This window comes from Palaemon carinicauda, chromosome 43, assembly GCF_036898095.1.
Source record: "Palaemon carinicauda isolate YSFRI2023 chromosome 43, ASM3689809v2, whole genome shotgun sequence".
NCBI classification, from domain to species: Eukaryota; Metazoa; Arthropoda; class Malacostraca; order Decapoda; family Palaemonidae; genus Palaemon; species Palaemon carinicauda.
This window is the reverse complement of record NC_090767.1, coordinates 20,927,347-20,949,385: the sequence shown is the minus strand read 5'-3', so window position 1 is coordinate 20,949,385 and position 22,039 is coordinate 20,927,347. Positions and strand designations below refer to the sequence as shown.

Here is a 22,039-nt window from a genome sequence, read left to right as displayed (position 1 = left end):
AAGAACTAGAAAAGGCCACCTTAGAAAATAGAACCTTGCAACATATATATAAGCTAAATAAATTAAGCTTAACTCTGCATGAACTTGAAGGTGTTAGTTATATTTGCAAGTGAGGAGAGTTGATTTGTGTGGGAATGCGTGATTTTTAAGGTAATGGCCTGATACAATAGTAGTTTGTTCCAACACGGAGTACTTACCTCGAACTACTGTCTTAGGAGTATCTGGGATCTCCTCCCAACCGACCAGAATTTTGTGTAGTTTACCCTATCTCTGTTTTCTATGCGGGGGAACCTCTGGCGGAGTGATACGCGCCATGAGGCGACCCGGGGTCGGAGAGCGTGCTCGCTCAGGTCTCGACCTCCAGTAAGTTTTCTGGTCGCGTCGTGATAACATCTCGCCGCGCTCTCCTTACCCAGTGCGACCCTTTGTGTCCCACGCTAGCCTGATACAATAGTATTTTCAATATTAATCTTACCCGATAATCATGTAGCTGTCAACTCCGTTGCCCGACAGAATTCTACGGACGGGATACGCCAGCGATCGCTATACAAGAGGGGGGTGTACTCACCAGCGCCATCTGTGGCCAGGTACTGCAGTACTTCTTGTCAACACCACCTCAATTTTTCCTCTGTCGTGCTTCCGGCAAGACCTACATGGATACGCTTATGATTTTGGAGTCTTTGTTCACGGTTTTGGTGAAGTATTGCTCTGAGATTTCAGCTTTCGCTATACAGGAAGCTTTTCCCTTAGCTTAGATAGCTTTTGGATTGATTTTGATTAATGGTATAACGATCTTTGCTTTAATTTGGAAACCCCCCTTGACTGTTCTCTGATTCAAGATGTCCGACCATTCTCAAGCTCCTACCCAAAGACGATGTAGTGTTAGGACTTGTATTAGGCGTCTTCCGAAGGCCTCGGTTGATCCTCACACCGTTTGTTCCGACTGTAGGGGAAAATCCTGTCAGTTGGAAGATCGATGTGAGGAATGTGCCGGGCTTTCGGAATTTGATTTTATTCAATTCCTCAAGTATACGACTAAGTTAGAGAGGGAGAGAGTTAGGAGGAGTTCTGCTCGCTCTTTGCTTTATTCCTCCCCCCATGATCCTCAACCTTTTCCTCCCCCTGTAGTGGCTACCCCCGAACCTATTATTAGTGCTCAGCCTGATATGTCGGATGTTTTACGTGCCATTCAGGCTTTAGGTGATAAGGTGGAGTCGGTAGTGAGTGACCACAAGTTTCTCTTGGCAGATGTCAAGGAACTTAAAGTGAAAAGTGCAGTGGGAAGTGGTAGTGCCAGTGCTGTGCCTAGTGTCAGTGTCAGTGTTGCGCATGAGGATATTTCTGTGCGTGCCAGTCGTCCTCCCAGTCCGGGACCTCTTGCAAGCTCCCAAGCCCAGGGGAGAAGCAATGTCGAAGGGCAAAAGGGTTCGGCAGGCCTTGATCGGCGCACAGTAGTATCCTCAGTGGTTGCGGGCGTATCTTATAGAGATCGTCACTTCCACTCTCAGACGATTGAGCCCTTAATTTCCTCGTCTGCAGAAGATGTTTCCGGGAGGAAACGCTGGACCCAGGTCTCAAGGCCTCTTAAGCGTAAGGTCCAGACCGCGCGAGTCCAACAGCCCAGGTGTAGCCACTGGGCTAGTTCGGACTCGCCGCAGTCATCGGATGGCTGCACGCCTCCTAAGAGAGGTAAAGCGATGCCTCAACAGACCTCAACTTCTGTTAAAGCTATGCCTCAACAGACCTCAACTTCTGTTGATCCCAAGTTGGCTATGCTGCAGACTATGCAGTCGCAGCTTGCGGTGTTGATGCAGGAGTTTCAGGCAGAGAAGGTTAACACACCTCCTCCTGCGAGCGCTCCCCCACCTCTGCGCAGTCCAGCCTGCCAGACGTATGATGTTGAGGTTCCTCAAGCTACCTCCATGCGTGAGCTGCCGCATTGGGAGTTGCCAGATACCAGCGCTGTGCAGCAACCTCCACTTTCCTTGAGGCAGGAGCCTCTTGCCACGCGGCAACCTCCTCAACACTTGGGGCAGGATCCTTATGCTTTGCAGCAACCTCCTCTACCCTTGAGGCAGGAGCCTCATGCGTTGCAACCATCCTCGAGGCAGCAACCTCTTGCGGTGCGACAACCTCCACCATCCTTGAGGCAGCAACCTCAACTCTTGCGGCAGCCACCTCCACTTTCCTCGAGGCGAGAACCTCAACTCTCGAGGCAAGCACCTCAACTCTTGAGGCTAGAACCTCAACTCGTGAGACAAGAGCCTCTCTCTGCGCAGCCACCTCAACCCTTGAGGCAAGCGCAACTCTTGAGGCAGGAACCTCATGCTATGAGACAGCCACCTCAACGCATGCAGCAACCACATTCTTCTCAGCTTGAGCCGCTTCCTATTCAACTTGAACCGCAGACTATGCAGCATGAGCCTCATGCTTTACAGCATTCGCCTCTCACCACGCTTGCTCCTCAGACCCCCGCAGAACCTCCTTCATCCCAGCCTCAGGACTTTGTCATTACCAGCCCTCATCCTCTTCAGCAGAGTCTTGAGGATGAATCCGCTAGTGCGCATGCACCCGTTCTTCAGGATTCAGCCATTCAACATACTGCTTTATCGTTACCTCTCGCTTCTCAACACTCAGGTGATGAGGTTTCTGAGGATGAAGCTGCTCACCTGGATGATCCTTCATCTGATGTGGAGGAACCCAAGTCATTGCCACCCTCCATTGACTTTCGCAAGGTCCTTACTCTGTTCAGAGAGTTATACCCTGAACACTTTGTTTCTGCTACCCCTCGTTCTCCTCCATCCGAGTTCTCTCTAGGCATGCAACCTATTAAGTCTGCCTACACTAAGCTTGTCTTCACTAGATCATCAAAGAGAGCTTTGAGAATGTTAGGGGATTGGTTGCAGTCCAAGCAGCAACTGGGAAAGACGTCTTTTATGTTTCCGCCTCCTAAGCTGGCTTCTAAGGCGGGCGTCTGGTATGCCACGGGAGAGGAACCAGGCTTGGGGGTCCCTGCCTCTGCCCAGGCTGACTTCTCAAGTTTGGTTGACTCTCCACGAAGGTCGGCTATGAGACGCTCTAAGGTCTGCTGGACCTTTTCTGACCTGGACCACTTCTTAAAGGGAGTCTTTCGCGCCTTTGAAATTTTTAATTTCCTCGACTGGTGCCTGGGGGCCTTGAGCAAGAAGACTGCCCCTTCTGACAAAGACTCGGCCATGCTGATCATGTCCTGTATGGACAAAGCAATTCGCGATGGTTCCGGCGAACTTGCCTCTATGTTTGTATCGGGAGTCCTCAAGAAAAGGGAACAACTTTGCTCCTTCCTTTCCACTGGTATCACCTCTTGCCAAAGGTCACAGTTACTTTTTGCTCCTCTTTCTAAGTTCTTGTTTCCTGAGGATCTTATCAAGGAAATGTCTGCGGCTCTTATACAGAAGGATACGCATGACCTCGTGGCCTCTTCAGCACGGAAGGCTAAGGTTGCACCTTCAGTACCAAGAACTTACCGCACCCCAGTGGCTGATACTCCTGCTACCAGATTTATTCCGCCCTTTCGTGGCAGAGCCCCCAGCCGAGGAAGTACCCGTCCAGATGGTCACAGGGGCAGGTCCAAGAAAGGTACCAAGTCTTCGAAAAGCAAACATTGACTCTCCTCCTCTCCAGACAGCCGTAGGAGCCAGACTCAAGACCTTCTGGCAAGCTTGGGAAAGAAGAGGTGCAGACGCCCAGTCTGTCAAGTGGCTAAGGGAGGGTTACAGGATCCCATTCTGCCGCAATCCCCCTCTGACCACTTCTCCCATCAACCTCTCTCCCAACTACAAGGAAAAGGACAAGAGGCTAGCGTTACATCAAGAGGTGTCGCTCCTGTTACAGAAGGAGGCAGTGGTGATAGTCCGGGATCATCAATCCCCGGGCTTTTACAACCGTCTCTTCCTGGTGGCCAAGAAGACAGGAGGTTGGAGACCGGTGCTGGACGTCAGTGCGCTCAATGCTTATGTCACCAAGCAGACGTTCACTATGGAGACGACGAAGTCGGTCCTAGCAGCGGTCAGGCAGGAGGACTGGATGGTCTCGTTGGATCTGAAAGACGCCTACTTTCACGTCCCCATTCATCCAGACTCCCAACCTTTTCTGAGATTCGTTTTTGGAAAGGTTGTGTACCAATTCCAAGCCCTGTGTTTTGGCCTAAGCACGGCACCTCTGGTGTTTACGCGACTGATGAGGAATATTGCGAAATTCCTCCACTTGGCGGACATCAGAGCCTCCCTTTATTTAGACGACTGGCTTTTAAGAGCCCCCACAAGTCGTCGCTGTCTGGAGAGTCTCAGATGGACTTTGGACTTGACCAAGGAACTGGGTCTTTTGGTCAACTTAGAGAAGTCCCAGCTTATTCCTTCCCAAACCATCGTTTACCTGGGAATGGAGATTCGGAGTCAAGCTTTTCGGGCTTTTCCGTCGGCCCCAAGAATCAACCAAGCCCTAGAGTGCATCCTGAGCATGCTGAAGAGGAACAGATGCTCGGTGAGACAGTGGATGAGTCTAACAGGGACCCTGTCATCGTTAGCCCTGTTCACCGAGTTAGGGAGACTCCACCTCCGCCCCCTTCAATACCATCTAGCAGCTCACTGGGACAAGAATATGACGCTCGAAGCGGTCTCTATTCCTGTTACCAAAGAGATGAAGACTACTCTCATGTGGTGGAAGAGCAACATCCTTCTCAAGGAGGGTCTCTCGTTAGCTGTTCAGACCCCCAATCTTCATCTCTATTCGGACGCATCAGACTCGGGCTGGGGCGCGACCTTGGACGGACAGGAATGCTCGGGAACATGGAACAAGGAACAGGAAACGCTTCACATCAATTGCAAGGAGTTGTTGGCAGTACATCTGGCCTTAATGAACTTCAAGTCCCTCCTGCTAAACAAGGTGGTGGAGGTGAACTCCGACAACACCACAGCCTTGGCGTACATCTCCAAGCAGGGAGGGACTCATTCGAGGAAGCTGTACGAGATAGCAAGGGACCTCCTCATTTGGTCAAGAAGTCGAAACCTCACGCTGGTAACGAGATTCATTCAAGGCAATATGAATGTCTCGGCAGATCGCCTCAGCAGGAAGGGTCAAGTCATCCCCACAGAATGGACCCTTCACAAGAACGTGTGCAACAGGCTTTGGGCCTTGTGGGGTCAGCCAACGATAGATCTGTTCGCTACCTCGATGACCAAGAGGCTCCCATTGTACTGTTCCCCAATCCCAGACCCGGCAGCAGTTCACGTGGATGCTTTTCTGCTGGATTGGTCCCACCTCGATCTATATGCATTCCCGCCGTTCAAGATCATCAACAGAGTTATTCAGAAGTTCGTCTCTCACGAAGGGACACGGCTGACGTTGGTTGCTCCCCTTTGGCCTGCAAGAGAATGGTTCACAGAGGTACTGCAATGGCTGGTCGACGTTCCCAGGACTCTCCCTCTAAGAGTGGACCTTCTACGTCAACCTCACGTAAAGAAGGTACACCCAAGCCTCCACGCTCTTCGTCTGACTGCCTTCAGACTATCGAAAGACTCTCTAGAGCTAGAGGCTTTTCGAAGGAGGCAGCCAGAGCGATTGCCAGAGCAAGGAGGATATCCACTCGCAGAGTCTATCAATCCAAGTGGGAAGTCTTCCGAAGCTGGTGCAGAGCCAATGCAGTTTCCTCTACCAGTACCTCTGTAACCCAAGTTGCTGACTTCCTGTTGCATCTTAGGAATGTTAGATCTCTTTCGGCTCCTACGATCAAAGGGTACAGAAGTATGTTGGCAACAGTTTTCCGCCACAGAGGCTTGGATCTTTCCTCCAACAAAGATCTACAGGACATCCTTAAGTCTTTCGAGACCTCTAAAGAACGTCGCTTGTCCACTCCAGGCTGGAATCTAGACGTAGTCTTAAGGTTCCTTATGTCTCCTAGATTTGAACCTCTCCAGTCAGCCTCTTTCAAAGACCTTACTCTCAAAACTCTTTTCCTCGTCTGCCTTGCAACAGCCAAAAGAGTTAGTGAGGTTCACGCCTTCAGCAGGAACATAGGATTCACATCCGAAACAGCTACATGTTCCTTACAGCTCGGGTTTTTGGCAAAAAATGAACTTCCTTCACGTCCTTGGCCTAGATCGTTCGAAATTCCTAGCCTTTCCAACATGGTGGGTAACGAACTAGAGAGAGTTCTTTGCCCTGTCAGAGCTCTAAAGTACTATCTTAAAAGGTCAAAACCTATACGAGGACAATCAGAGGCCTTATGGTGTGCCATTAAGAAACCTTCGATGCCTATGTCCAAGAACGCAGTTTCGTATTACATAAGGCTTCTGATTAGAGAAGCTCATTCTCACATGAAGGATGAAGACCTTGCTTTGCTGAAGGTAAGGACACACGAAGTGAGAGCTGTGGCTACTTCGATGGCCTTCAAACAGAACCGTTCTCTGCAGAGTATTATGGATGCAACCTATTGGAGGAGCAAGTCAGTGTTTGCATCATTCTATCTCAAAGATGTCCAGTCTCTTTACGAGAACTGCTACACCCTGGAACCATTCGTAGCAGCGAGTGCAGTAGTAGGTGAGGGCTCAGCCACTACATTCCCTTAATCCCATAACCTTTTTTAACCTTTCTCTTGAATGCTTTTATTGTTGTTTTTGGGTTGTTACGGTAGGCTAAGAAGCCTTCCGCATCCTAGTTGATTTGGCGGGTGGTCAATTCTTTCTTGAGAAGCGCCTAGGTTAGAGGTTGTGTAGAGGTCCTTTAGTATGGGTTGCAGCCCTTTATACTTCAGCACCTTAGAGTTGTTCAGCCTCCTAAGAGGAACGCTGCGCTCAGTAAGGAAGACGAACTTATTAAAGGCAGAGTAATGGTTCAAGTCGACTTCCTTACCAGGTACTTATAATTTCATTGTTATTTTGAATAACTGATAATATGAAATACGGGATACTTAGCTTCTTGATTAACATGTACACTGGTTTTCACCCACCCCCCTGGGTGTGAATCAGCTACATGATTATCGGGTAAGATTAATATTGAAAAATGTTATTTTCATTAGTAAAATAAATTTTTGAATATACTTACCCGATAATCATGATTTAATTGACCCACCCTTCCTCCCCATAGAGAACCAGTGGACCGAGGAAAAATTGAGGTGGTGTTGACAAGAAGTACTGCAGTACCTGGCCACAGATGGCGTTGGTGAGTACACCCCCCTCTTGTATAGCGATCGCTGGCGTATCCCGTCCGTAGAATTCTGTCGGGCAACGGAGTTGACAGCTACATGATTATCGGGTAAGTATATTCAAAAATTTATTTTACTAATGAAAATAACATGTTTGACCTATCTCCCATTTTGAAGTCCTTATCAACATCAATGGAAAAGAGAGAGAGATGCTTGGGTCATTTTAAAGTAAAACGGGTAGAATTAATGTGATTTTCGTAATGGAGAAACAATTTTCAATTGTTCACTTTTTTATTTGGATTATCATTTGGCGAAGCTGGAAGATAATCCAAATAAAAAACCCCAGGTTTGTATTACGGGAAAATTACAAATTATCTTCAAATTTGTCTTTTCTTGTGTCTGTAGCAGAAAAGTCATATAAAATATTTTGACAGATTTTATCAAAACTATTTAGACTTTACATTCTATAAGTCTTTATAGGATTTTTTTTCTTTTATCTCAACATTAATATATGTTACTATAGTGTTTAATAGTTGAATTGACATTGTTTCTCTTTCCAGAGTGAACAACCGTTCTATCACTGCAATTATCAAGCCCTAAACCAAGAGCAACGAGGCAGCGCAGTGAGAAATTGAGGAAGCCATGAGGAGAGTCAAAGAGGCCCAGAACTTTATTGCATCGGCCATTGACCCCCGTCATATCTTTCTTGGACTCCTCCAAGGATGAAAGATCATGATCTAGATCACGGTAAGTCTCTCTCTCTCTCTCTCTCTGACTACTGAGTTTTTATGTATTGATGCAGAATGATATCAGAGCTAGTTTCCAAGGTGAGTTCTCTTTGCCACCATGAGGGATCCATTGTCTTGCCTTTTGACTATCTGTTTTAATATTGCATAGCTAATGCAGTTCTCTAGCTACTGATCTTACTTGATGTCTTTGCTTTTCACTATTTCCTCAAGGAACATCTAATTTATAGCACAAAGTATGGGATGTCCGAGTGACCTAAGTGTAGAATAGACATAATGATATAGGGAAACCTCGAGATACGAATGTTTCTTTATACAAAAAACTCATTTTACGAAACGACATACGAAGATTTCTACGCCTCGTATTACGAAAAAATACTCAGGATACTAAATGAAATTTTGTTGTAAATTTTAAGATCATGTTACTTGTAAAACAAGATTCAATCTGTGAAAAAAATCATCTTACGAAATCCACTCCAAAAAGAATCAATTTTGTATCTTTGGGTATTAATGTGTTTGTTATTTTCTCTACTCAAAGTATTGGTATTTCTCTCTCTCTCTCTCTCTCTCTCTCTCTCTCTCTCTCTCTCTCTCTCTCTCTCTCTCTCTCTCTCTCTCTCTGTATTTTAGTAAGGTCACAGTAATAAAGTTGTGCTATGCTTGGCAGTGTATGAATTTTAAGGAGCAAGCAAGCCTTGGATTCATTGGGCGTCGAAAATCAAATGTAGAGAAACATTTAGGGAACAAATAGACAATAAAATGATTTCTAAGTCTTTCTATTTGAGGAACAAAAAATGGGGAGGTTAAAGAGTTTGGAATTAGCCCGACAAGTCAGGTAATATAAACCACAATGTTTTCAGGTTAATTTTACTCTCCTTACAAATACCACAACATTTCTAAAGTTCTCATCTTGTCCGTGTATCTGATATGATTATTTGTAACAAAAGGGATATGCAAAGAAACAGGTACTTCAGCCTATAAGTGTAGTCTAGCTTAAACCTTGAAAGGTTTAATTAGTCTAGCCTAACCTAAAGAGGTTTCGGTAGCCTTGCCTTTGAATCGCATGCCATTCTTACCCTAAAATTAATCCTAGATATGTCTAATACTGTCTTTTGTATTAAAAGTAATTTATACGATCAAACTTACATGGACTAAGACTTCCTGAGTAGCTTACTACTTGGACAAGTTAATAAAGTGAATTACTTACCATGGTTCTAGTGGACCCCAATATTTTTTCAGACTTGACAGTAATAGGAGGGCTTAGAAGCCCTGTAAAGGTAGAATTTTGTTGACGAATTCCACAAAATTGATAAGGCAATATGTTCTCAATCTGTATCATCTGTAGTGTGATTACAGATACATTATATCTACTGTACATTTGTAGCTTAATGTTATTGGCCACTTTGAGACTACACAGCCTACTCAGGGTATAGAGGCTTTCAAAGCCAGCTAGTATAAACGAGTGGTACAATTCTAGATTTGTCACTAAATTCATGAAGTAATATTAAATTTTTCAAATTTCTTAACTATGCTAAGAATACCTCAGTACCTGGTAATAAAAGATACTCTTCTTTGTTGGCTTCTGTATGTTTGGGGCTTGACATGTCAAGCAGCTCAAATAAGGGATTTTGACAAAGGAAACAATCTAAACACAACTGGCAGGATACGCTACAAGAATAGGAATGAAGCAGGCGGATGTGACGTCAGTCAAGATGGCGGACAGCTATGGCTGCCGTTTGTTTATGTCGCGAGGTACAGTAACAGTAACGCAGGAGGATAACCTTGCAACGGCTCCTCCTATAACTTGCCACATTTTCCCCCTCGAAGCGTAAACGCTATGTGGGGTGCAGATGGCCATGTGGCGTGTCAAGCATACGTCCCCTGTTGATATACGATATCCTAAAGGGAAACCTTTAGGGTACTCGCGCCAGAAGTTAGAATTCTGTGAAACCTTTAGTTTAATTCTCTGGGAATATCTACTGTAGTCATATATACCCTCAGGAAGCTACTGAAGGACGTCATGGCCATCTCACCCAAAATTAGATTTTTCGCTTCGCTCAAAATACGTTTTCTGGGCGAGGGACCTGTGTCGCCCAGTGAAATGCTCCTTAAAGCACCATTTCTAAGGTATAAATACTGCTAAATATACCAGAGAAAAAAGTTGCATGGAATGCCAGGAATATACCCAGCTCGCTCACCCTTATAGGGTGTCGGTATAGTAACTGGGGCGTGTTAAAACCACTATCAGAGGTCCCTTACCAATTAGTCTTCTCCTTTCTCAACATCCCCCGTTACTACGAGGTGCCGTTCTATGGGATTTTATCAGATCCTTTGTTATCGAAACTACTCCTACCTCGAGACATCTCTTGGAACTTGGATGGGGTTCGTAAATTCTTTCCTTTAATTAGAAACAAGTCTCTCAATTGTATTTAAGGACTTTTAACGTTAGAGATCTTTCTGGTAGCTCTTGCATTCTGGCAAAGTTATATTTTCCTCAAATGGAGCTATGGGTAAAAATGACCCCTTTAACAAGAGTTTTAGGCAAAGAAGGATTTCAACACTAAAAGTCTACCTTGACATTTCCAGTTTCCTGCTCTCAATTCCTTCATTGAGGACAACCTGTATGAAAAGACTTTTTGTTAAGTCAGTAAAAATGTCATTGTCTAGATCTAGAGCAATGTTAAGAAACTGTTTTGCTTTTTGCATAATAGAGCCATCTCTTTTTTTTTTTTTTTTTAGTGAAGACTTTGATTATCGGGTGCCCACTATAACCTAGGTGGCGACTTAGTTTTATCATTATCAAAGGTAACAATGCCTTTTTGAAAGATGGAAATTCCTTTGGATGCCAATTTTCAGGTCCTTTGGTTGCTACATGGGACATCTTAAGGAGATCTATCTTGTGTAAATACTCCCTTTGATGGTATGATGTTGAATTTTTGGGAAACAGGGATACACTTAGTTATGTATAAGAGAAATACCTGATTATTTGTAAGCATTTTTCTTAGAATTCTGCTTGCCTGGCCTCTCTCACAAGGGATGTCCTAGACGCTCGCACACTGAATCTCACTCGTAATGTTCCCACTGACGGTAAGATTGCTAAATGGTGTCTTATTTTGCCCATCACGTGAAAAGAATAACCAGATTGTCACTATCCTTGAAGCTGCAAAGAGTTTTGTATCAGAATTGTCCTTTTTCTTTCGATATCTGCGTTTTCCTTAGGTGGGTTTTCACTTTACTTGTAGATTTACAACCATCTATTTTTAGCTTGAGAATATTGGATAAGATTTATTGAAATACAGCAATTTTTTCAAAGAATTATTATTTCAATATTTACTCAATATTCATATAAAGAGCTTCCCACAATTTAGTGGGCTGATAGTCAAAGTACAGTACAGTATTGTTAAGCTGAATTTTCAGAACAGATGCTATTTACAAGACCCCTGTCGGTCGAAGATTGCAATCACTCGGGACAGACTAGCTTAAAAACCCTGTAAGATGTTTGTTTCTTTCGTCAAGCTAGTGATAAAAAAATTGGGGAAGTACTGTATTAAAATGATTTTTAAATCGAAAACTTGATTTTTCAATATTAAACTTACCCGATAATCATGTAGCTGTCAACTCCGTTGCCCGACAGAATTCTATGGAGGGATACGCCAGCTATCACAATACTAGAAGGGGGTGTACTTACCAGCGCCACCTGTGGCCAGGTACTATAGTACTTCTTGTTGACACCTCCTCAATTTTTCCTCTGTCGTGCTTCCGGCAAGACGTTCTGGGATACGCTTATGTTCTTGGAGTATTTTCACGACTTTGGTGAAGTATTTCTCTTTGATTTCGGCTGTCGCTTTACTGGAAACTTCTATATTAGCTTAGTTAGCTTTTGGAATTAATTTGATTAATTATGGTGACGAAGAGAGTATGAACTCTCTTTCACCTTTAAATGGCCGACCCTTCCCTTAGACGGAAGTGTTGGTGTCTAAGAGAGTATAGACTCTCTTTCTTAATTTTGCTTAACAAAAGTTATAGATTTATTTTATATCTCTCCGCCTCTTATAGGCCTCTTCGATTAACTTCCTTTTATTATAAACTTATTAAAATTAATTTTTATATTTGTTTATATTCGACCTTCCTAATAGTAGGCGGTCTTTTCTTGGTACCGAAGTTAATTAACATTGAGCCCGTCATTTCGGTTTTACCTGTTAACATATTATGCTATTTTAATGTCTTTGAAAGAATTTCTTTGATAGTCTAGTACTGTTTTCAAAGTTGAACTAACGTTTTGTTTTGTCTCTGCAGTTGTTGACGTTCAGAACGTTCAACTTGCGCTCTATCGTTACGATAGAGAAAGAATTTTCACGGTTTCACGTTGCAGTAAGAGTAACCGTGTCTAGCGTTTTGTTCATTCTTTCTTAACTTAATGGTTTTAATCCTAATAAAGGAACTTTTCATTTTGGGAAATATTTCAGTTTTTTCCTTTAACAATAATATGTTTTAACGATATATATGATTGGGCTCTTCTCTCAGATTCTAAGTCAAGAGAGAGAGAGAGAGAGAGAGTTAGAGACGGAGGGAGAAAGAGGAGGATAAACGTTTCATTCAAGCGAGTAAAGTTGTTATCGTTTTTGCTCTTCTCCCTAGTCTCTTTAGGGGAAGAAGGTAAACGTTTCTAGAGTGATCTAGTGTTTAGTCTCTTTCCAGCCACTGAATTATCTATCTTTCATTAGATTTTTCTGTTACATTGTAATTCTGTTTTCGCAATTACTAACTTTTGAGAAAGGATAGAATTGCGTGTTTCAGGTACAAACCACTTAAAGTTTCGAGTTCAGTGAAATAAGTGCAAACAGAAAATCAAAGTGATAAGTGATTAGCGCAAAGTGTGTCAGTGTTGTGCGTGAGGGTACTTCTGTGCGCGCCAGTCGTCCTCCCAGTCCGGGACCTCTTGCAAGCTCCCAAGCCCAGGGGAGAAGCAATGTCGAAGGACAAAAGGGTTCAGCAGGCCTTGATCGGCGCACAGAAGTATCCTCGGTGGTTGTGGGCGTGTCTTACCGAGACCGTCACTCCCACCCGCAGACGATTGAGCCCTTATTTTGCTCGTCTGCAGAAGAAATTTAGGGGAGAAAACGCTGGTCTCAGGTCTCAAGACCTCTTAAACGTAAAGTCCAGACCTATGCCAGACGTACGAAGTTAGAGTTCAACAACCCGGATGCAGTCATTGGGTTAGCTCTGACTCTCCTCAGTCATCTGTTGAATGCACTCCGCCTAAGAGGAGTAAGGTTCTGCCGCAACAGATCTCTGCTGTTAAGGCTTTACCTCAGCAGACCTTAGTGTCTGCCGACCCAAGTTGACTCTACTGCAGTCCATGCAGTCACAACTTTCGGTCTTGATGCGTGAGTGTCGGGCTGAGAGTGTTGCGCCTCCGCCTCCGCCTACACTCCCTCCGCCTGCGCTCGCTCCGCCTGATCGCAGTACCACCTGCCAGGCGTACGATGTTGAGCCACGTTCTGAGTTTGCTGTTCCCAGTGGTGTTCAGCCTCCGCCTTCCTTAAGGCTACCTTTACAATGGGATCAGGAGGATTATACCTCTCTTCCTCCGCCTCCACTTGCTGCTCCACCAGTGATGCAACTCTCGGTTGAGGTACAACAACCTCTCCCGTCCATGAGTCAGTCTCCTCAGCTCTCGCTGCAGCGAGCTCAACCCTCCACAAGGCAAGCACCACTACACCTTAGCCTTGCGCCTCAGGAGCCTCAGCTTGCGAGACATTTACCTTGTTCTGCGCAGCCTCTACCTCATCGCGCTCCGCTCACACCACAGGAACAGGAACTTGCTACTCCGCTTCCGCCCACCGCTCAGCAAGCGCAACCCTTGGGTTCAACCACTCATGCTAGGAGTCAGCCTCCTCCACCCATGCGCCTACCTTCTGCTACTTCCTTTGATCAGCCTTTGCAGACTGAGCCTCAGGTGTTCCCTCAACAGAGTCTTGAAGAGGAAACCACAACTATTGTTGTTCCAGCTCGTTCTGACTCTGCTGTTCAGCATACCTTACCTCCATTTTCAAACCTTATGATAATGGAGGTTATTTGTATTACTTATAAAAATATATTTGTATTCCTTGCAATATATTTTTAACAATATCGCAAAATATGACAAAAATATGAATCATGAGTTATGAATGTAAGGTAAATATTATGTTGATATTAAAACCCCATGCAAGCATGCATAAAGCACTCTAGCACTGGTCATGGAATTTCTGAGAAATGTTAAACGCCATGCACACGCTCTGCCTACCTTACAGCATGCTCTACATGCAGCATGCTCTGCTTACAGCATGCTCTGCATACTACATGCTCTGCATACAGCATGCTCTGCATTCAGCATGCTCTGCATACAACATGCTCTACATACAGCATGCTCTGCATACAGCATGCTCTGCATACAACATGCTCTGCATACAGCATGCTCTGCATTCAGCATGCTCTGCACACAACATGCTCTGCATACAGCATGCTCTGCATTCAGCATGCTCTGCATACAACATGCTCTACATACAGCATGCTCTGCATACAGCATACTCTGCATACAACATGCTCTGCATACCTTACCGCATGCTTCTCAGTCACACATCTTTGGTTGTTGCCAACTCACTAGACTGTCAAGCAGTTTCATAACGTTGCCTTCTAGTCTGCTGCTTTTGCACCAGTGAACCCTCACTGAGAGAACTTAGCTTTTCTAGGATATGGTCCCTGTAGATGAGAAAGTTCTTTTCTCCCTCCTTCTGATATTCCCTTGAGGACTCTGTCATTTGGAGGGAGCCTTTAGCTGCATAGCCTCCTATGGACTTTTATTTAAGCATAACATGCTTCCAGGGAAGGTAATGGTTCCACTTCAGTCGCTAATCCCGTCTGTTACCACACCTGCTCTCATAGACCTTGAGCTGTGTTGCAAGACATGCAGTCCAAGCTTAGTCCTTGTTAGAGGATTTTTTGTTTACGGAGTCAATGTGTCACGGGGAAGACGTTCAACAACCAACAGAAGTGACTTGTTGTGACGCAGTGCGGCAACCTCAGCAACCCGATAAGGAGTTGTCTGTACGACCCAGACAGTCTAGACAGATTCGGGTTGTCACTGTACTTCCTCGCTTGCCCATGATTGACAGTTCACAGACTGTGCAGCAGTACCATGATCTTGTGTCCGGCTCCGTCAGACGACTGGCTTTTAAGAGCTCCCACAAGTCGTCGCTGTCTGGAGATTTTCAAATGGACTATGGATCTGACCAAGGAACTGGGCCTCCTGGTCAATTTTGAGGAGTCTCAGCTCGTTCCATCCCAGACCATTGTCTCCTTGGGTATGGATCTTCAGAGTCGAGCTTTTCGGACTTTTCCGTCGGCCCCAAGGATCTTCCAAGCCCTAGAATGCATCCAGAGCATGCTGAGAAGGAACCGATGCTCAGTCAGGTAGTGGATGAGTCTAACAGGGACACTTTCATCGCTGGCCCTGTTCATCGTGTTAGGGAGACTCCACCTCCCCCCCCCTTCAGTATCATCTAGCTGCTCACTGGATAAAGGACATGACGCTAGAGACGGTCTCAGTTCCTGTTTCCGAAGAGAGGAGGTCTTCTCTCGCGTGGTGTAAGAACAGCTTTCTTCTCAAGGAAGTCTACCTTTGGCTGTTCAGAAACACGACCGCCGTCTCCTCTCGGACGCATCAGACACGGGCTGGGGTGCGACTTTGGACGGACAAGAATGCTCGGGAACATGGAATCAGGAGCAAAGGACACTTCACATCAATTGCAAGGAGTTGTTGGCGGTTATTCTGGCCTTGATAAACTTCAAGTCCCTCCAGCTTAACAAAGTGGTGGAGGTGGACTCTGACAACACCACAGCCCTGGCTTACATCTTCAAGCAGGGAGGGACTCTTTCGTGGAAGTTGTTCTAGATCGCAAGGGACCTTCTCATCTGGTCTAAAGATCAAAAGCTAACTGGTAACGAGGTTCATTCAGGGCGGTATGAATGTCATGGCAGATCACCTCAGACGGAAGGGTCAGGTCATCCCCACAGAGTGGACCCTTCTCAAGAATGTTTGCAGCAGACTTTGGGCCCTGTGGGGTCAGCCAACCATAGATCTGTTCACTACCTCGATAACCTAGAGACTCCTGTTGTATTGTTCTCCGATTCCAGACCCAGCAGCAGTTCACGTGGATGCTTTTCTGCTGGATTGGTTCCATCTCGACCTGTATGCATTCCCGCCATTCAAGATTGTCAACAGGGTACTTCAGAAGTTCTCCTCTCACAAAGGGACACGGCTGACGTTGGTTGGCTCCGCTCTGGCCCGCGAGAGAATGGTTCTTAGAGGTACTGCAATGGCTGGTCGACATTCCCAGGACTCTTCCTCTAGGAGTGAACCTTCTAAGTCTACCTCACGTAAAGAAGGTACACCCAATCCTCCACTCTCTTCGTCTGACTGCCTTCAGACTTTCGAAAGACTCTCAAGAGCTAGGGGCTTTTCGAAGGAGGCAGCCAGAGCGATTGCCAAAGCAAGGAGAACATCCACTCTCAGAATCTATCAGTCTCAAGGGGAAGTCTTCCGTAGCTGGTACAAGACCAATGCAGTTTCCTCAACCAGTACCACTGTAACCCAGATTGCTGACTTCCTGTTATATCTAAGGAAAGTAAGATCCCTTTCAGCTCTACGATCAAGGGTTACAGAAGTATGTTGGCAGCGGTTTTCCGCCACAGAGGCTTGGATCTTTCCACCAACAAAGATCTACAGGACCTCCCTAGGTCTTTTGAGACCTCAAAGGAACGTCGGTTGTCCACTCCAGGCTGGAATCTAGACGTGGTCCTAAGGTTCCTTATGTCATCAAGATTTGAACCTCTCCAATCAGCCTCTTTTTAGGACCTCACATTAAAAACTCTTTTCCTCGTGTGCTTGACAACAGCTAAAAGAGTAAGTGAGATCCACGCCTTCAGCAGGATCATTGTTTTCACATCTGAAACGGCTACATGTTCCTTGCAGCTCGGTTTTTGCTAAACGAGCTTCCTTCACGTCCTTGGCCTAAGTCGTTCGAGATCCCAAGCCTGTCCAACTTGGTGGGGAATGATCTGAAGAGAGTACTTTGCCCAGTTAGAGCTCTTAGGTACTATCTAAAAAGGTCTTAACCTTTACAAGGACAATCAGAAGCCTTATAGTGTGCTATCAAGAAACCTTCTTTTCCAAGTTCTAAGAACTCAGTTTCTTACTATTCAGGCTTCTGATTAGAGAAACACATTCTCATCTGAAGGAAGAAGACCTTGCTTTGCTGAAGGTAAGGACACATGAAGTGGGAGCTGTGGCTACTTCAGTGGCCTTCAAACAGAGCCATTCTCTGCAGAGTGTTATGGATGCAACCTATTGGAGAAGCAAGTCAGTGTTCGCATCATTCTATCTCAAAGATGTCCAGTCTCTTTACGAGTACTGCTACACCCTGGGACCATTCGTAGCAACGAATGCAGTAGTAGGCGAGGGCTCAGCCACTACATTCCCATAATCCCATAACCTTTTAACCTTTCTCTTGAATACTTTTTATGGGTTGTACGGTCGGCTAAGAAGCCTTCCACATCCTTGTTGATTTGGCGGGTGGTCAATTCTTTCTTGAGAAGCGCCGAGGTTAAAGGTTGTGATGAGGTCCTTTAGTATGGGTTGCAGCCCTGTATACTTTAGCACCTTTGAGTTGATTCAGCCTCCCAAGAGGAACGCTGCGCTCAGTAAGGAAGACGATCTTATTAAAGGCAGAGTAACGGTTCAAGTCGACTTCCTTACCAGGTACTTATTATTTCATTGTTATTGTGGATAACTGATTATATGAAATACGGGATACTTAGCTATCCTTTAGTCTTGTACACTGGTTTTTCACCCACCCCCCTGGGTGTGAATCAGCTACATGATTATCGGGTAAGTTTGATATTGAAAAATGTTATTTTTATTAGTAAAATAAATTTTTGAATATACTTACCCGATAATCATGATTTAATCGACCCTCCCTTCCTCCCCATAGAGAACCAGTGGACCGAGGAAAAATTGAGGAGGTGTCAACAAGAAGTACTATAGTACCTGGCCACAGGTGGCGCTGGTAAGTACACCCCCTTCTAGTATTGTGATAGCTGGCGTATCCCTCCATAGAATTCTGTCGGGCAACGGAGTTGACAGCTACATGATTATCGGGTAAGTATATTCAAAAATTTATTTTACTAATAAAAATAACATTTTTCATAAAAGGGTTGGGTTTAATCATGTGAAATAATGTTAGATTTGATAGCTTCCCATTCTAGAAGTATGTTTGATGGCAATATGTTAACATGCTAATTACAGCTGTTGAAAATGTATTTTGAAAAATATTTTAGTACTTTTTGTACTTACAGTATATCCATATACACAGAAGGAAGTAGGTGACGATTTTATTTTAGGCCTTCCATAATTCGACGAAGAATACGTCGAAAGTCGAAAGATTACTCTACGTCGTATTCTCGTTCTTTCATAGAACACGGTCGCACTCTAGACGACGTTCAACGTCCGGGTCCAGAAGTTCTAGGTCTAGGAGGACAAGATGCAGGTCGCGTCGCAGGAGTCGCTCTCGATCACGCTCCAGGTTGATTATATACCAAGTGTTCATCTATGGTTTTATGTGTGCGTGTTTATGAATAGGTAAAAGCAAACCTTTCTGGCCAGGTTTTCTTTATTTCAAAAAAGCTTCCCGAACATTATTGCTGTTCCTCCTCCTCTGGAAGGGACAGCCTCAATCCCTGAATGGATGTAGGGGGAGGAAGAGCAATCGACTTCAGTTAGTATTGAAAGACTTGATTTGAATGTAGTTCGCTATTAAGATGTTATTGTTACAGTACAACATAGTAGTGGCCATTTTGGAGGTTTTCTCCAACCAGTCATGACAAAGCTCTACATAGACTCAAATTAAAAAGGGCCTTTATTTTATGATGCATATGTGGTACTGTATAGTTTACTGTGTATTATACTCACAATATAATACACAGTATGCACACAGTAGATATATCTAGATATAATATCTACTGTGCGCAAATCTTGTACCATAATATACATACATACATATACCAAGGGACTTCCCCCAATTTTGGGGGGTAGCCGACATCAACAAATGAAACAAAACAAAATAAGGGGACCTCTACTCTCTACGTTTACTTTTGGTAAATCCACAAATAGTAATCTTTTAGTTTATATTGCATAGAAGTGTATGAAAGAACCAAACTGCGAATAGGAGAACAGGAATTCTTTATATTTTTCATTTTATTTATTGTCGAAGATAATTCTTTGGGAGCAGACTAAAATATAGTAATATTCAGTCACTTGAGGTGATAATAGCACACACTCTCCCTCTTCCTGTCACTCTCTCTCTCTGGGTCTGGGAGGGTGGTGATGGTGGGAGATTCTCTTTCTCTCTCTCTCTCTCTCTCTCTCTCTCTCTCTCTGGGTCTGGGAGGGTTGTGATGGTGGGAGATTCTCTCTCTCTCTGGGTCTGGGAGGGTGGTGATGGTGGGAGATTCTCTCTCTCCCTCTCTCTCTCTCTCTCTCTCTCTCTCTCTCTCTCTCTCTGGGTCTGGGAGGGTGGTGATGGTGGGAGATTCTTTCTCCTGTCACTCTCTCTGGGTCTGGGAGGGTGGTGATGGTGGGAGATTCTCTCTCTCTCTCTCTCTCTCTCTCTCTCTCTCTCTCTCTCTCTCTCTCTCTCTCTCTCTGGGTCTGGGAGGGTTGTGATGGTGGGAGATTCTCTCTCTCTCTCTGGGTCTGGGAGAGTGGTGATGGTGGGAGATTATCTTTCTCTCTCTCTCTCTCTCTCTGGGTCTGGGAGGGTGGTGATGGTGGGAGATTCTCTCTCTCTCTCTCTCTCTGGGTCTGGGAGGGTGGTGATGGTGGGAGATTCTTTCTCCTGTCACTCTCTCTGGGTCTGGGAGGGTGGTGATGGTGGGAGATTCTCTCTTTCTCTATCTCTCTCTCTCTCTCTCTCTCTCTCTCTCTCTCTCTCTCTCTCTCTCTCTCTCTGGGTCTGGGAGGGTTGTGATGGTGGGAGATTCTCTCTCTCTCTGGGTCTGGGAGGGTGGTGATGGTGGGAGATTCTTTCTCCTGTCACTCTCTCTCTCTGGGTCTGGGAGGGTGGTGATGGTGGGAGTTTCTCTCTCTCTCTCTCTCTCTCTCTCTCTCTCTCTCTCTCTCTGGGTCTGGGAGGGTTGTGATGGTGGGAGATTCTCTCTCTCTGGGTCTGGGAGGGTGGTGATGGTGGGAGATTCTCTTTCTCTCTCTCTCTCTCTCTCTCTCTCTCTCTCTCTCTCTGGGTCTGGAAGGGTTGTGATGGTGGGAGATTCTCTCTCTCTCTGGGTCTGGGAGGGTGGTGATGGTGGGAGATTCTTTCTCCTGCCACTCTCTCTCTCTGGGTCTGGGAGGGTGGTGATGGTGGGAGATTCTCTCTCTCTCTCTCTCTCTCTCTCTCCTCTCTCTCTCTCTCTCTCTCTCTCTCTCTCTCGGGGTTTGGGAGGGTGGTGATGGTGGGAGATTCTTTCTCCTGTCACTCTCTCTCTCTGGGTCTGGGAGGGTGGTGATGGTGGGAGATTCTCTCTCTCTCTCTCTCTCTGTCTCTCTCTCTCTCTCCGGGGTAACATTTAATGTTTATTTTGCTCAAAGCTTCTTATTTTAGTAGAATTTTGTTCCATTTGTTTTTTTTTCCGATGCCACAACCTTTTTTTCTAAAATATTAGAAAAAATTCCCTCTGAATATCATTCAGAAAATGAATGGCAGCTGGTGAGCACTGGACAGTGGCCGGGCTTCCGACTTCCCTTTCTTATATTTCCTGTTATTATTATTATTATTATTGTTGTTATTATTATTATTATTATTATTATTATTATTAAAATTATTATTATTATTATTATTATTATTATTATTATTATTATTGAAACTAACAACCCATTTCCAATTCACCAATCAAAGCTGTCCTTCTTAATTCAACCAATGATATGTTGCCTCGTTTCAATTTCTGTTTCATACCCGTAAAACTCATGTTACCAAATGAAAGATGAATTCATCACTTTTAGAATTATTTGGATGAATTATGTTAGACAAATTGTTTGGGACGATGTTGAAACACCTATGACCTTTTTGGCCCTGATTGCAAACAACTAGAGTTGACTAACTACCAGGTATTTAATAATGTTCCTTGGTCTAGACCATTCTTGAGGTAAGATACACCGTTATGTAATAAATGTTGACATATATAGAGATAAGTAGATCTTCTCTTACTGTATCTTAAACTCATCATAGATAAGCAAATAAAAACTATAAAATCTTGCAAACGCTTTGAATTACTCAGAGAAAGTTTGGATGTACTCCGTTACTTACAACTTAAAAATGTCCAGCTTAAATGAACTTTTTTTTTTCTCTCTCTCTCTCTCTCTCTCTCTCTCTCTCTCTCTCTCTCTCTCTCTCTCTCTCTCTCTCCTAACTATTGCCTTTTGTGGCTATAAAACCCCTTGCTGGCAAAAAGCGTAAGGCACAAACTAAAAACAAAATAAAGGAGTAAAGTATGATTTCATAGACCCATAAAACTTATTCAAATTTCACTGTATATAATAAAAAAGAACATTGCAATAATTTTCTCTTCTAAAAGAATAATAGTGTAAATTCATTAATTACCACAAGTGACTTATTTAATCAATGATTTGAGAAAGAAAGAAAATCTAATTTTGGGAAATATAGAAAAGTGATCAGTGAGACTAACGGTCGACATCGGAAGAGGAAATACTTTCAACGCTTTGTTTAAATTATTATTATTATTATTATTATTATTATTATTATTATTATTACGTACTCCAAAAGGAAAGCAGTTACTGTGTTTAGGTATTAGTTCTTAATGTGTTTTTAGATTGATCAAAAATTAAATTTTAATAATTTCGAGAGAGAGAGAGAGAGAGAGAGAGAGAGAGAGAGAGAGAGAGAGAGAGAGAGAGCTAAATACAGTGACCTAACAAAGCAACCGACCAGCAGACCTATAGACCGATATTATCAACAAAATCATAAAGATGATTACACATTTACTCTGTACATGGAACACCGTA

The 22,039-nt window shown here is 44.3% G+C and overlaps 2 protein-coding genes across 54 annotated transcripts in view; one reads left to right on the top strand and one right to left on the bottom strand.

The window, feature by feature from the left end:
• The window catches only part of LOC137633422 (putative leucine-rich repeat-containing protein DDB_G0290503), a 549,442-nt gene that overhangs the window by 187,102 nt on the left and 340,301 nt on the right, over window positions 1-22,039 (bottom strand). The gene's annotated exons all lie outside the window — the stretch shown is intronic.
• Window positions 1-22,039, top strand: part of LOC137633435 (splicing regulatory glutamine/lysine-rich protein 1-like) — a 408,786-nt gene that overhangs the window by 219,758 nt on the left and 166,989 nt on the right. For 3 of the 4 annotated variants that reach the window (XM_068365729.1, XM_068365730.1, XM_068365731.1), the window contains exon 5: window positions 7,741-7,927. The exons of the other annotated variant lie outside the window; for it this stretch is intronic. In XM_068365729.1, coding sequence (XP_068221830.1) covers window positions 7,741-7,780 — 40 coding nt within the window. In that variant the 3' untranslated portion in view covers window positions 7,781-7,927. The remainder of the gene's footprint in view (window positions 1-7,740; window positions 7,928-22,039) is intronic. 4 annotated transcript variants of the gene reach the window in all.